Genomic DNA, 11,856 nt, shown 5'->3' on the forward strand with positions numbered 1-11,856 from the left:
CACTAAAATGTTACCCCGTATAAGGTAAGTCAAGTTTATTTATATGGTATATTTTCAAACACAGAGGTCATTTAAAGTCATTGCATAAAATAAAAGCACGTAACAAGAATAATTGAAATTCTCCATCTGTCCATCCAGCCATACACAGATACAAACCAAAACTGGAAGGCAAACAAAATATTTTTAAATGGTCAATTAATGCTTCTATATGAACTACTACCTTACAATAATACGTGTTTTATTATGAATTCAATATAATTGCAATTTATATATATATATAGTGTGTGTGTGTATGTATGTATGTATATATATATATATATATATATATATATATATATATATATATATATATATATATATATATATACACACACACATACACACACACACACAGTACATTTCATGCAATCTAGAAATTCAGGGGATAGGAATGATAGTCAGTAGAGCAGAAGTGCATTGTGAACTGTTATCTCAAAAGAAGACTAGATATGACTAGAATAGGTGTGTGTGTGTGTGTGTGTGTATATATATATATATATATATATATATATATATATATATATATATATATATATATATGATATATCCTGTAAGATGCTGCTTCTTTCTTCTTACTGTTGAGACACATTCAGTACCGTTCGAATGCTGAAACACAAGTGAGCATTAAGAAGCCATTGTTAGCCAGTGTAACAAATTCCTTGATCTAATTTACAGATTATATCAAGGCTAGACAATCTCAGTTCATAGGGAATTACCGAATTACATAGTGTATTTTATTCTTAATTGTTTGAATGAAGAGTTTTATGGCAAGAAAATCTCTTCATCTATATTTAGTTGAATTCTCACTAGCTGGCAAATCAATAGAAGTTGTTAATGTTGTTTTATACTTTGAAAGACTTACATGTTGTAAGACTGCCTTTACATATGGCTGTGCTTACTTTAGCTTGGATTCCCCATGTGACATGCTAAATGAAAAGGGCTGTGATCATGTCTGCAAAGCGTACCATTTTCCATGTTTCATGAGCTCTATGGCATCATTGACACGGTCAAGCGTCATGGTGTGTGTCACAAACTCATCCAGCTTCAGTTTCCTGGCCAGATACTCGTTGACTAGCTTGGGCACACCATCCTTACTCTTAAAGCCTGTCAAATGATAAGTACCTTTACGTTAACAGCATAGATAAACATCTCATAGTAGACAACTGAACTATACTTCAGTTTTTTACTTCAGTATCATTGTTAGTTTTTGCATGTATTTTTGTATAGATTTACCAACAAGGACTCATGCATTAGCATGAAAATGCTCCCACTGCTTTCCATCTCTGACAAAGCTAATGTTCTATTATGATATAATGCCTACTCCCACTGTTTACACAAACTTGCCTCCAAACAGGGTACCCTTCCAAGTACGCCCAGCTATGAGTTGGATGGGCCTTGCTGAGAAGTCGTGCATATCAGTCCATCCTACCAAGACACTGACTCCCCAGCCTTTCACACAGGATTCCAGGGCACTTCTCTGGAACGAACGAGACAATCCAAAGGAAGGTAATGACATTCCTAGCAGCAGTGAGTTTAAACAAAAGTTAGTACCACTCAATATTCTCTGCAGCCAATGCACCCACCATGACTTCTACATTGCCAACACACTCTAGGGAGAAGTCCACACCCCCATTGGTCATCTCGGCGAGAACTTGGCTAATGGGTTTGCTGTGCTCCTTCGGATTCACAAAATCAGTGGCCCCAAACACCTTTGCCTTCTCAAATTTGTCTTTGTTGATGTCCACAGCAATGATCCGGGCTGCCCCAGCGGCTTTGCAGCCCATGACTGCAGCCAGCCCCACAGCTCCCAGCCCAAACACAGCACACGTGGAACCAGGCTCCACCTGCGGGATTGACGCGAGTGCGGGTTTAAGAACTACCATTAAACTGTCTACACCAGTAATGAATAACAAGATCCTGTCTACACCCACCATGTTTCTTTGCTGGTCTCTTCACTCCCCTGAATGCTCTTAGTGTTACGCTTTATCTTTTGAGTGAATAGTCCTGCTTGGTTCTGTCTGTGTCTTAAAAGCATTAAATGGTGTTTGATCTAATACTAATTGCACTATTTACAAGGCATTCATTCAAGGAATAAGCTGCACTTATTCCTGTTTGCCTCCTTGCCAGCTGTATGTTTGTGATGAGCTATTTGGCTGTCTTGCTCATCATTTTGGGCAGTACTGTCTGCTAAATAATTGTAAATGTAATTTTACAATGACTGTAAACGGTTTGAAGTGTTTATAAATGCAGGTAAGGTATTCCGAGAGTATCTAACTTTGTAGTATCGTATATTGATGATATAGAAAATCAAATACTTGATTTGCAGTTAAATTGACACATGGTCTCACCAACCTTAGCTGTGTTGACTGCAGCTCCATATCCTGTGGGGATTCCACAGCCCAGCAGGCACACCTTGTCCAAGGGGGCACAGTCATGGATCTTGGCCACAGCGATCTCATTGAGCACCGTGTACTCAGAAAACGTGCTGGTGCCCATAAACTGCAGCACTTTCTTCCCTCGGCATGTGAAGCGAGAATCGTTATCTGACATGACATCATACCGCTCGTTTGACCTGTTGATCGACACCCAGCACCCTTTGAGCACCATAGCAGGAGATGTCGTTATAACTTAACCATTACATTTTTACATTTAGTTTGGACTCACCAGCTTCTTTCACACAGATTGGTCTTTGGGCTCTTGCAGAACCTACATTCCCCACACTGAGAAATAAAGAGTGGGATGACCTTATCCCCTAGAAAAGATTAAATATTTGATCAAATAAGGTTTATCCTACTTCTTCTTTTACCAAATAATGAAAGATGCTATGGATGAATTACAGTTTCCTTCAACTGCTGTGACACATTTCATGAAACATACTTAACATTCTCATTACTAGAAGATAATTTCTCATAACAGTTTAGGCATATAGCACAATAGATAGCTGGAAAAGGCTGTGACTCACACAAAACAGGTACCTCACATCTCAAAAGCAAAATAATTGTACCAATTAATTAGTCAATGCCACCAAAATCAAAAGTACAATCAGCATTGTGTTAAGCATGAGAGTCAAACTGCTTAGTTATATTGTCAAAATGTCAGTCTAGGTATGCTCCTGAGCTCCACAGTTCTGAGTTTTTTCTGTGTCACTGACTGAACAAAGGCGCCAGTTTCAACTTTTATAAGCTCATAGTACAATGGCAAATGTACTATAAAAGTCACAGCACTGTACAAAAAGAACAGCAAAATGGCAACAAAATCATGCGCTGTAGAAACCAAAAATACAACAATGCTGTATCACTCAACATTATGGAAAATACAGTACAATCCCATTATAACGGACTTCAAGGGACCTGGCAAAACAGTCCATTATATCCAGAGTTGCTGTATGGCCAGAACCCAACTCGTGTCACACCCCAGCAGACACACTTGTGGTATAGATTATTATATTGTACATGTAGTAATCCAACTTTACCAGATGCGTGACTATTAATAATCCCGACTACGTATCTGTGCTGGATATCACCGGCACGCCATGCGCCTTGTAGGCGGAGCCTGCATGTCCGTTATAGCGAACAAAACCACAGCTAAAAGCAGCCCTGGGGACCTAATTGTTTATACGTTATAAGCGAAATTCCTTTATATGCGAGTCCGCTATGTCTGATGCTTTTTCTGCATGTTCCTAAAGGCGCTCAGCCAGCGAACGTCATCCGTTATAAACGATATTCCGTTATAAGTGAATCCATTATAACGGGATTATACTGTATTTTTGAATCATTCAGAAAGTTTTGCATGTGGTGACACACGTGCAGTTTTGTATAAAATTATTACAATGGGAAACTGCATTATTCATTTTGACCAACAAGACTAAAGCAACTGAAACCAAATGATGACAATTGTACAAAACCACTTGCATATATGTACTAAAACATAAATTTGTGTCAAGCAATGAGAAAATTACATTATTCTGTGCAAAAGTGACATTATGGTGCGAAGATTATGCTCGGTTTGCAAATGTTAATTGTCATTTGAGAAAACCTGTAACAGCAGTGATGATGAACTGATTACTGCCAACCTGGTTTGAATTTAGTGACTCCAGGCCCGACACTCTCCACAATCCCGGCACCTTCGTGTCCCAACACTGCAGGGAATCCCTCTTTATTATTCCCCTCAAACAGGTGGTACAAGTCCGTGTGGCACACTCCAGTTGCAACAATCTATGCTCAGGAAGGCAGAAGTGCAATTCATTACATCATAATCATAACAAATCACTATCGCCACCATGTGGCATACAGAGAGATTAGGCTTCTATGCCGTGCAATATTGGCATAACGTTAAAAATTTTACATACTCTGTTAGTCCGAGGAACACAGTGAATTTCATATGGTAACGTTACAGGTTAGAGCATCCAGGGAGAGGACTGCAGTGCAGTACATGACCAGACAGTGAAAGACAAACAGTGCAATATAAGAATGAGTAAACAAATAAGTAATAAATATGTGCAATGAGTATAAAATTGCCTCAGTATATAAAAATAAACAAACATAAGGTGCAGATAAAGCTTAACCACAGACAGAAAATTCATGTAACTTAACCAATCTGAAGTACTTCTCTTCTGGGCACAATATCAGGTCCCACACGATAGTGAAGGGGGCGTTCCTCACCTTGATACGGATTTCATGTGTCTGCGGGGGGGCCACCTCGATCTCTTCAATCACCAGCGGCTTGCTGGGCTCCCAGGCAATGGCGGCCTTGCACTTGATCACCTTGGAACAAATTATCGTTTCTCTTGAAGCTTTTATATCAGGACACCTCACTACACTCTCTAAAGGTATCATACAGTGGGGTATTTCCATTTTATTTCTCACGTAAAATTGAAAGGAATAGCCATCAAACACGAATAATATATTAAAGGTAATGCCTAATTTAACAGGCCTTTGGATAACCAGTGGGATCAGTCAATGTTTTTCATATCATTATTCATTATATAATATGTGCTATATACAGGTCTACATTATGCATTTAAAATTTTCCCTGAAGGCCAGTATATTGAATGAAAGTTGTAAACTAGCGACTGTTGATTGCCCATAATGTGAGATTGACCAAGGTTTCCCCTGCCCTGAATGTCCTGGATTATACCACAGACTTAATGCGACTCTCAATGTATGCATCTGTACTATTTTTATAGTCATGTTACACTTTAGTCTTACGCGGGATCTATCCCACACATATATTAACATGCCCCAAATAGTACTGATCAGATAAGAGTTCACTTCTGCCAAACTCCCGTTAAAGCATTTATTTTTTTTTACAGATATGTCAGTGAAAGTTTTAATAAGTGAAACTTGTCAGCTATTTCTTATATTATGTGTTCAAAAGTCTCTGTGCCCCTGACCAGGATAAGCAATTGGAAAACGGAGGGTAGGAACGTTGGTTATTTTTATTTGCATTTTTAAATTCAGACGAATTATTTTAAAACCTGGTTTACGCATGCAAAAGAAAACACAAAGAAATAGTTTTATTCAACACCTGTAGCATACATATATACAATATACACAATGGCATACAAAAGTAAGACAAGAAGGAATTGAAGATAATGGCTAAACCAACAGAACTACAAAGAAAAAATAAGTGCAGGATAGTACCCATTTTCCTCATTGAATCAAATTTATTTGGCATAATTTCACAGCACTAAACCAGGTAGACCATGTACTAGACATGCTGGGTAATTTTGATAGTAGGATCATTTTTACAACAGCAGAATATAATAAGCAATCTTAGTTATAACATATGAATTTAATGCTCATAACCTTTAAGATAAAATATAAGGCAGGTGGTAAATAATACCATATGTTCGGATTCATACCTGTCCTGCAGTTGCCATGACTCTGTGGAGAGTTTGTGCTACTTCTGAAGAGAAAAAGGAACCAGCAACAGTCTGTATCTGCCTTAAATACAGAAACATGGACCCACCAGCACACCAACTGTATCTGGATATGAGTGTTTTCCATTGGCTGTGCAGGCTGTTTCTCATTTTTGAGTAGCAGTTTATCTGCTTAACTCCGCCTCATTTTGCAAACCGATTTCATCTTGCCAATTCAACTTTTCTCTTTTATCCTCACTTACAATGATTAATTTGCAATTCATTATAATACCCCTGCAATCACTGTATCCATTTGCACACAATGACCAATTCACTAATATTCTGCAATACTCCTTGTTGGGTTAAAAAATAAAATAAACAAGCAGAATTTTTCATTGATAAAAGATAACCTTCTTGGTCTCTGCTTCCCTCCTCACCACCAAACCCCAACCCTAGTATAGAAAGTTTATAACTGAATGTTCTCCTGTGATTGAGAACACCCCCCCCCCCCCAAACCACACATCTTCTGTACATCTGTAACTTGTTTGCATTCCAGTCTCTCTGCCAAGGAACCATTTTGACCACGCACACAAGGTTAAAGCCTTCTGCTGCAGTAAATCCTATACAGAAAGATTTAAGTTAGGAAAGAATTCCCATCTCTTGCTTTTCAAATGCATGATAATGCAAACATATCTCAGGATTTCAAGAGTGATGGATACCAGAAGGGCAGGAACCTGCGTCTGCAGTTGCTCAATAGACAACTTACAAATCAGTAAATCTTACAGGAATGTATGTAGGCAGTTCACAGAAATACATACAGTGCAAAAGTCTTAGACTACTAGAAAAAAACAATATTTTAAATGATCACCATGACTTTAAGTCTGTTAGCTTTTTTCAAAAGCTCTCCTTTAGTTACCGCAGTATTTGCAGTGATCTTCCAATATACACATATTTTTTGTGGATCTTGGCCACTACCTCTATGTATTTCTGTAATGTTTACCAGATGAGGTTACTTAATTAAATGAGGTGATTGTGAAATTGAATAAATACATGGAATAGCTAGGGTGCCTCTGAGGAGAAGTTTGGCATGCAAAGCTGTGTTCTTCTAGCCGTCCAACAAGAAGTCAGTAAGTTAATGCAACAGAAGAAATACTTCTTTCTTTTTATTCTATTACTGTGCAGTATAGTTTTCTTTGGTGACCTACAGTAAGACTTTTGCCCAGTACTGTAGTACAAATACCACTATCTGTGGAAATACTGCACCAAACTCCACATTAAAATGACATTGAAAGTTTACCCTAGTTATAGTTTGACTAATTCTGTTTTTGATTTTAATTAATTATTAACTATGTAGTTCCATTTTAATCTAAGATTTATTTTACCACAGAAACTCAAAACACCACATAACCTAGGGCAAGTAAAGACAAATGCCTTTTGTGTCTTGGCATTGAAAAATGGAAAACTACTCTACATTTCACATTTTGCAAATAGAAGAATATGGCACAAAATCCATATCTCTGCAATGTACACATTTGGCAGAACAGACTACCATAAAGCCTATTATTATAAAAAATTTGGCTTAAATTCAATGGTTTATAATATCAAATGACACACTACTTCATCAGCTCCAGGAGCATTACAGTATGTAGTTACTACATTATTATCACTATTGTTATTATTATTGTTATTATTATATATAATATAATTTTTCCGACTTACCTTCAAATTGAAATTATAGGCTTGACGAAAGGATTTCGTTCTTAACCGGGACACTTTAAAAAAAAAAAAAAAATATATATATATATATATATATATATATATATATATATATATATATATATATATATATATATATATATATATATATATTCATAATTATGGCAACTCAGTCAGTAACACCATTCCATCATGGACCCTGGTCTGTGGATTTAAGTTCCACCACTGTTCTGTGACATTTGCCTATTGTCCCCTTGCCATGCAGATTTCTTCTCACAACCCAAAGACATGAAGGCTAATAGGTATCTCTAAATTCCTAATTATGTGTGTGCGTCCTGTGATGGACTGGCATCCCCATGTGAGGTATAACCCAGCCTTGTGTCCTGTGCTGATAGGTATCTCTGATTTCCTAATTATGTGTGTGCATCCTGTGATGGACTGGCATCCCCATGTGAGGTATAACCCAGCCTTGTGTCCTGTGCTGATAGGTATCTCTGATTTCCTAATTATGTGTGTGCATCCTGTGATGGACTGGCATCCCCATGTGAGGTATAACCCAGCCTTGTGTCCTGTGCTGATAGGTATCTCTGATTTCCTAATTATGTTTCTGCGTCCTGTGATGGACTGGCATCCCCATGTGAGGTATAACCCAGCCTTGTGTCCTGTGCTGATAGGTATCTCTGATTTCCTAATTATGTGTGTGCGTCCTGTGATGGACTGGCATCCCCATGTAAGGTATAACCCAGCCTTGTGTCCTGTGCTGTCTTGGATAAGCTCCAAGCCCCCCTAGAACCTCACCAAAGCTATTGCTTAGAATATGGATAGGTTTTGTAGAATCTTTGAAATGTTTCTTACAAATATTATTCTGCAAATATTTAGTCGAAGGCATTGAATACATTACACGAGCGGGCTTGGGAAGGCCTTGCATGGTATTGCAATGGAGGAGCCGGAGAAGGAGGCTGGGGAGAGGGAGGCCTGGGAATCCCAATTTGGACTGCTGCCCCCATAGCGGCAGGTAATGGATGGATGGATGGACACAGATAGCCTTTCTTCATGCTGCTCATCTCCACTGCATGGACTGCGGAACAAATGTTTGGAACTTGTGCAATGGCTGAGCCATACCCAAATACACACATGACACTTATGCAACAGTATATTCGCTACCCACAGAAAACTATTTACAGAGTTGCTATGTGTCATGCCCTGCTCGTCGGCTCCTCCTGTGTGCCACGCCCCCTGCCTACCCACGTGTTTTCTCCCGATTGTACCCAGCTGTATCTAGTTCATTTGCTCAGTCCTGTGTATATCAGTCCGTGTCTTACCCGAGTCCAGTGTCCGTCATTGATGTCTGTTGCCGTCCTGTATTCCCTGCCCCGGATTGCTCCTAATAAACCCCCGTTTTCCCGTATCCTGCTTGCCTGCCTGCTCCTTGCTCGCTCTGCCCGCTTCGCCCGACCATATCCCGTGACACTATGAAATGACTGTAGTATACATTTACACTCAGGATAAGGAATAAGGTAACGTCCATCTCGTTATCTTTTCCTACTTATCACATGGTCAGAGTCCTTAGTGATTTTTTTCCCCAGGAGCCCCTGAACCCAGAATGTGGTATCACTGTGCTTATAGACACAACCCCCAGCGGGGATGGTAGTACCAGAAGAACTGCTGAAGTTTATATTCAGTCTGTCAGGATAAGCATCAGCTTTACTTTGGATTCTTCAGCATCCTTCTCTTGCTGCAGCCCTCTGACTCCCAGTACAACCTGATCACTTGTCTTGACATGGGGTAAGACTCCAAATCCAACCCAGTCCCTATCTTTCAGGACCCTCTGCTTTAATTATTTTCTGACTTTCTTGACTGGGCCTCTTCCTTAATCTCCCAGGCAATGTTCCTTCATAAAGTTCCTACAGAGAACATCCCTGGCCTGTCAATCTTCTGAGCATTTCTGTAGGATGTTCATGTAAACACCTTGTACTACTTGCGTTGTTAAACAGCCATAATGCTCATATGTTTCCTGATCTGAACAGCCAGATAACTGTATGTTAGCTTAATTAAGCAAAAAAGAAAAAACTACATTTATTCAATTCCTCTGCTTGGACACAAAAGAAGCAGACGTGCAGAGATTTATGTCATGACAGCATTTATCACACCTTGGTAAAAACATCCCTATGCTACACATATTCATTCAGTGACTTATGAGCTGCTTAATGTCACAGTAACAAGAAACGAACCTACTCTCTTATTTTCAATTAAATGTCAACGCATAAGAAAACATTACAACAGGAGTGCAGACATCAAATGAAGTACAAGAAACTGTTTAGAAATGGTAAAACATTCCTCAGCACACCAAAAAGCAAACGGAAAAACCTGCTGTATGTGATGCAGTAAAAATCTTGGCAAGACTGTGTTTATTTTCCATGGTAACTGATAATTTAACCAAAAAGATAAGGTTACTGTTTCCACACAAAGCAAAAAATATTAGCCCGACATATGGAATGCATGCTCGTAAAAAGATAAATTCTGTACAGTTAGGAAAAAAAAGTTAACATGTTAACATTTGCACTTTCAGTTGGTGCCACCATGCATTTAACCATCATGCAGCTAATTTATACCTCATTAGCAGTGTAACAGTTTAAATCCATTGTTATTTCTTGTCATAGCACAGGAAATGCATTTGAAATAAGCACGCATGTGCACTGTCACTACAAGCAATTGCTGTACGTATCGCTTTATACGGTGAATGTTTGAATACCAGTTATATGCATCTACGGTTATAACTTCATTTTATTCTTTGGAAATATTGCAACTAAAGTGTGGTGATTACCAATGGTACTCATTTTGATTGCATTGTCAATGGCTTTTTAAACAATTACATTTTATCATTTTTCTTTTTCAAAAAGAAAACACCAATCTGTAATACAATTGCTTAAGAAGACCAAAAATGACTTCATCTGGCTGTGGTCAAATAGTATGTCTGACAAGACTGACAGGAGGATCTTCAGCCCGTTTTTCTGTCAGTTTTTGCGGGATTCTGCAAAGTGTATTCCTGTGAAAATGAGAGCCAACTACACATGTAGTTTTAAATCTTGCTTGTAAATCATTAAATATTTATTCGTTCACTAACGCATCCATCCATCTTCTGTAACCAATTGTCCTATGTAGGGCAACAGAGTGGTCTGGAGTCTTTGGGTGTAATGCAGGGAGCAACCCAGGATGAGGCGCCAACCAATCACGGGGAACACTCACACCTATGGAACCCTGTGAACTTCATTGTATTGTACAATACAATGCAGAACAAAAGTTCTACAATTGTATTGTATTTTCGTTAAATGGAACCCTGCCAGAGACTCAAGCCCTGGTCCCAGAGGAAGGCACAGGACAAGAAGAAACTATTGGAATACATCACGATTAATAAACAGAGGAAACTAGGGAATGTAAATCAAACACTGGGAGTTATGATTCTAGGAAAAATAATTTAAAAAAAAAGCAGAACCAACATTAAGAAGGGGATAAGCAGGGCACACCAGAACAAGGACAATCACAGGCACGAGGAAAACAGAAAATCAATTAATAGCAAAAACAGGTGAGGCTGGCCTCTGAACAAACCAAAGATGTTCAGTCTCTGAGGTCACACATGCAACCCATTCAGCACTGATGGTCCAGGTCATTCAAGTCAGGTTGGGGAGCATGCACTGATGCAGGGTGTCACCGCACCCACCACACAGCAAAACTCCATGGGATCCCAGTCCCACCCTCCGGAAATGGTCATCCATCTGCTGCAGCCAGGTGTTACTTTGGCGTCCCCTCGGCCTGGTCCAGTTGCTCAGGTCCCCAGCAAGTTTTTTAAAAGTTTTTTTATTATCATTATTATTAGTATTTTGGGTTTCCCTGCTGAGACTGCTGCCCCCGCGACCCGACCTCGGATAAGCAGAAGATAATGGATGATGGATGGATGGATGGATGGATGGATGGATGGATGGATTATTACTTATTTGTTTGTCTATTTATTTATTTCCTTATATCTCTTCTGTCCTATCTTTCCTTCCAAAGGATTTGACATCACCACCCCCCTGCTGTATGTTGGTGGAGGTCTTCAAAAAAATAAATAAACAAATAAATAAATAGAGCGATTTACATTTTAAAAGAGCCTTCATTTCTGTTTCAGTTTTTCTCAATTGTTTTCTTAAATGACAATTAACATTTGTAAAGCAACAAGTCTAATCCCCATCACTTTTGCACAG

At 38.9% G+C, this 11,856-nt stretch overlaps 1 protein-coding gene across 1 annotated transcript; it reads right to left on the reverse strand.

The window, feature by feature from the left end:
* Positions 1 to 372: 372 nt before the first annotated feature.
* On the reverse strand, positions 373 to 6,058 carry LOC125721111 (alcohol dehydrogenase 1-like). The gene is made up of 9 exons (XM_048997050.1): positions 5,903 to 6,058; positions 4,701 to 4,802; positions 4,112 to 4,253; positions 2,704 to 2,791; positions 2,392 to 2,611; positions 1,623 to 1,883; positions 1,384 to 1,516; positions 1,005 to 1,143; positions 373 to 645 (listed from the first exon to the last, which is right to left on the reverse strand). Exons 1-9 carry the CDS (start codon positions 5,999 to 6,001, stop codon positions 612 to 614), a joined length of 1,218 nt encoding a protein of 405 aa, XP_048853007.1. The 5' UTR covers positions 6,002 to 6,058; the 3' UTR covers positions 373 to 611.
* Between the last annotated feature and the right edge of the window lie 5,798 nt (positions 6,059 to 11,856).

Source organism: Brienomyrus brachyistius, unplaced genomic scaffold (assembly GCF_023856365.1).
Source record: "Brienomyrus brachyistius isolate T26 unplaced genomic scaffold, BBRACH_0.4 scaffold32, whole genome shotgun sequence".
NCBI lineage: Eukaryota > Metazoa > Chordata > Actinopteri > Osteoglossiformes > Mormyridae > Brienomyrus > Brienomyrus brachyistius.

What these genes read in the sequence shown, in the direction of transcription:
- LOC125721111 (XM_048997050.1), bottom strand. Translation starts at nt 6,001, where the DNA reads ATGTTTCTGTATTTAAGGCAGATACAGACTGTTGCTGGTTCCTTTTTC. An exon ending in CACATGAAATCCGTATCAAG is followed by an intron (nt 4,254 to 4,700) that starts GTGAGGAACGCC and finishes TCCTGAGCATAG; the next exon opens with ATTGTTGCAACTGGAGTGTG. An exon ending in TTGGCAATGTAGAAGTCATG is followed by an intron (nt 1,517 to 1,622) that starts GTGGGTGCATTG and finishes CGTTCGTTCCAG; the next exon opens with AGAAGTGCCCTGGAATCCTG.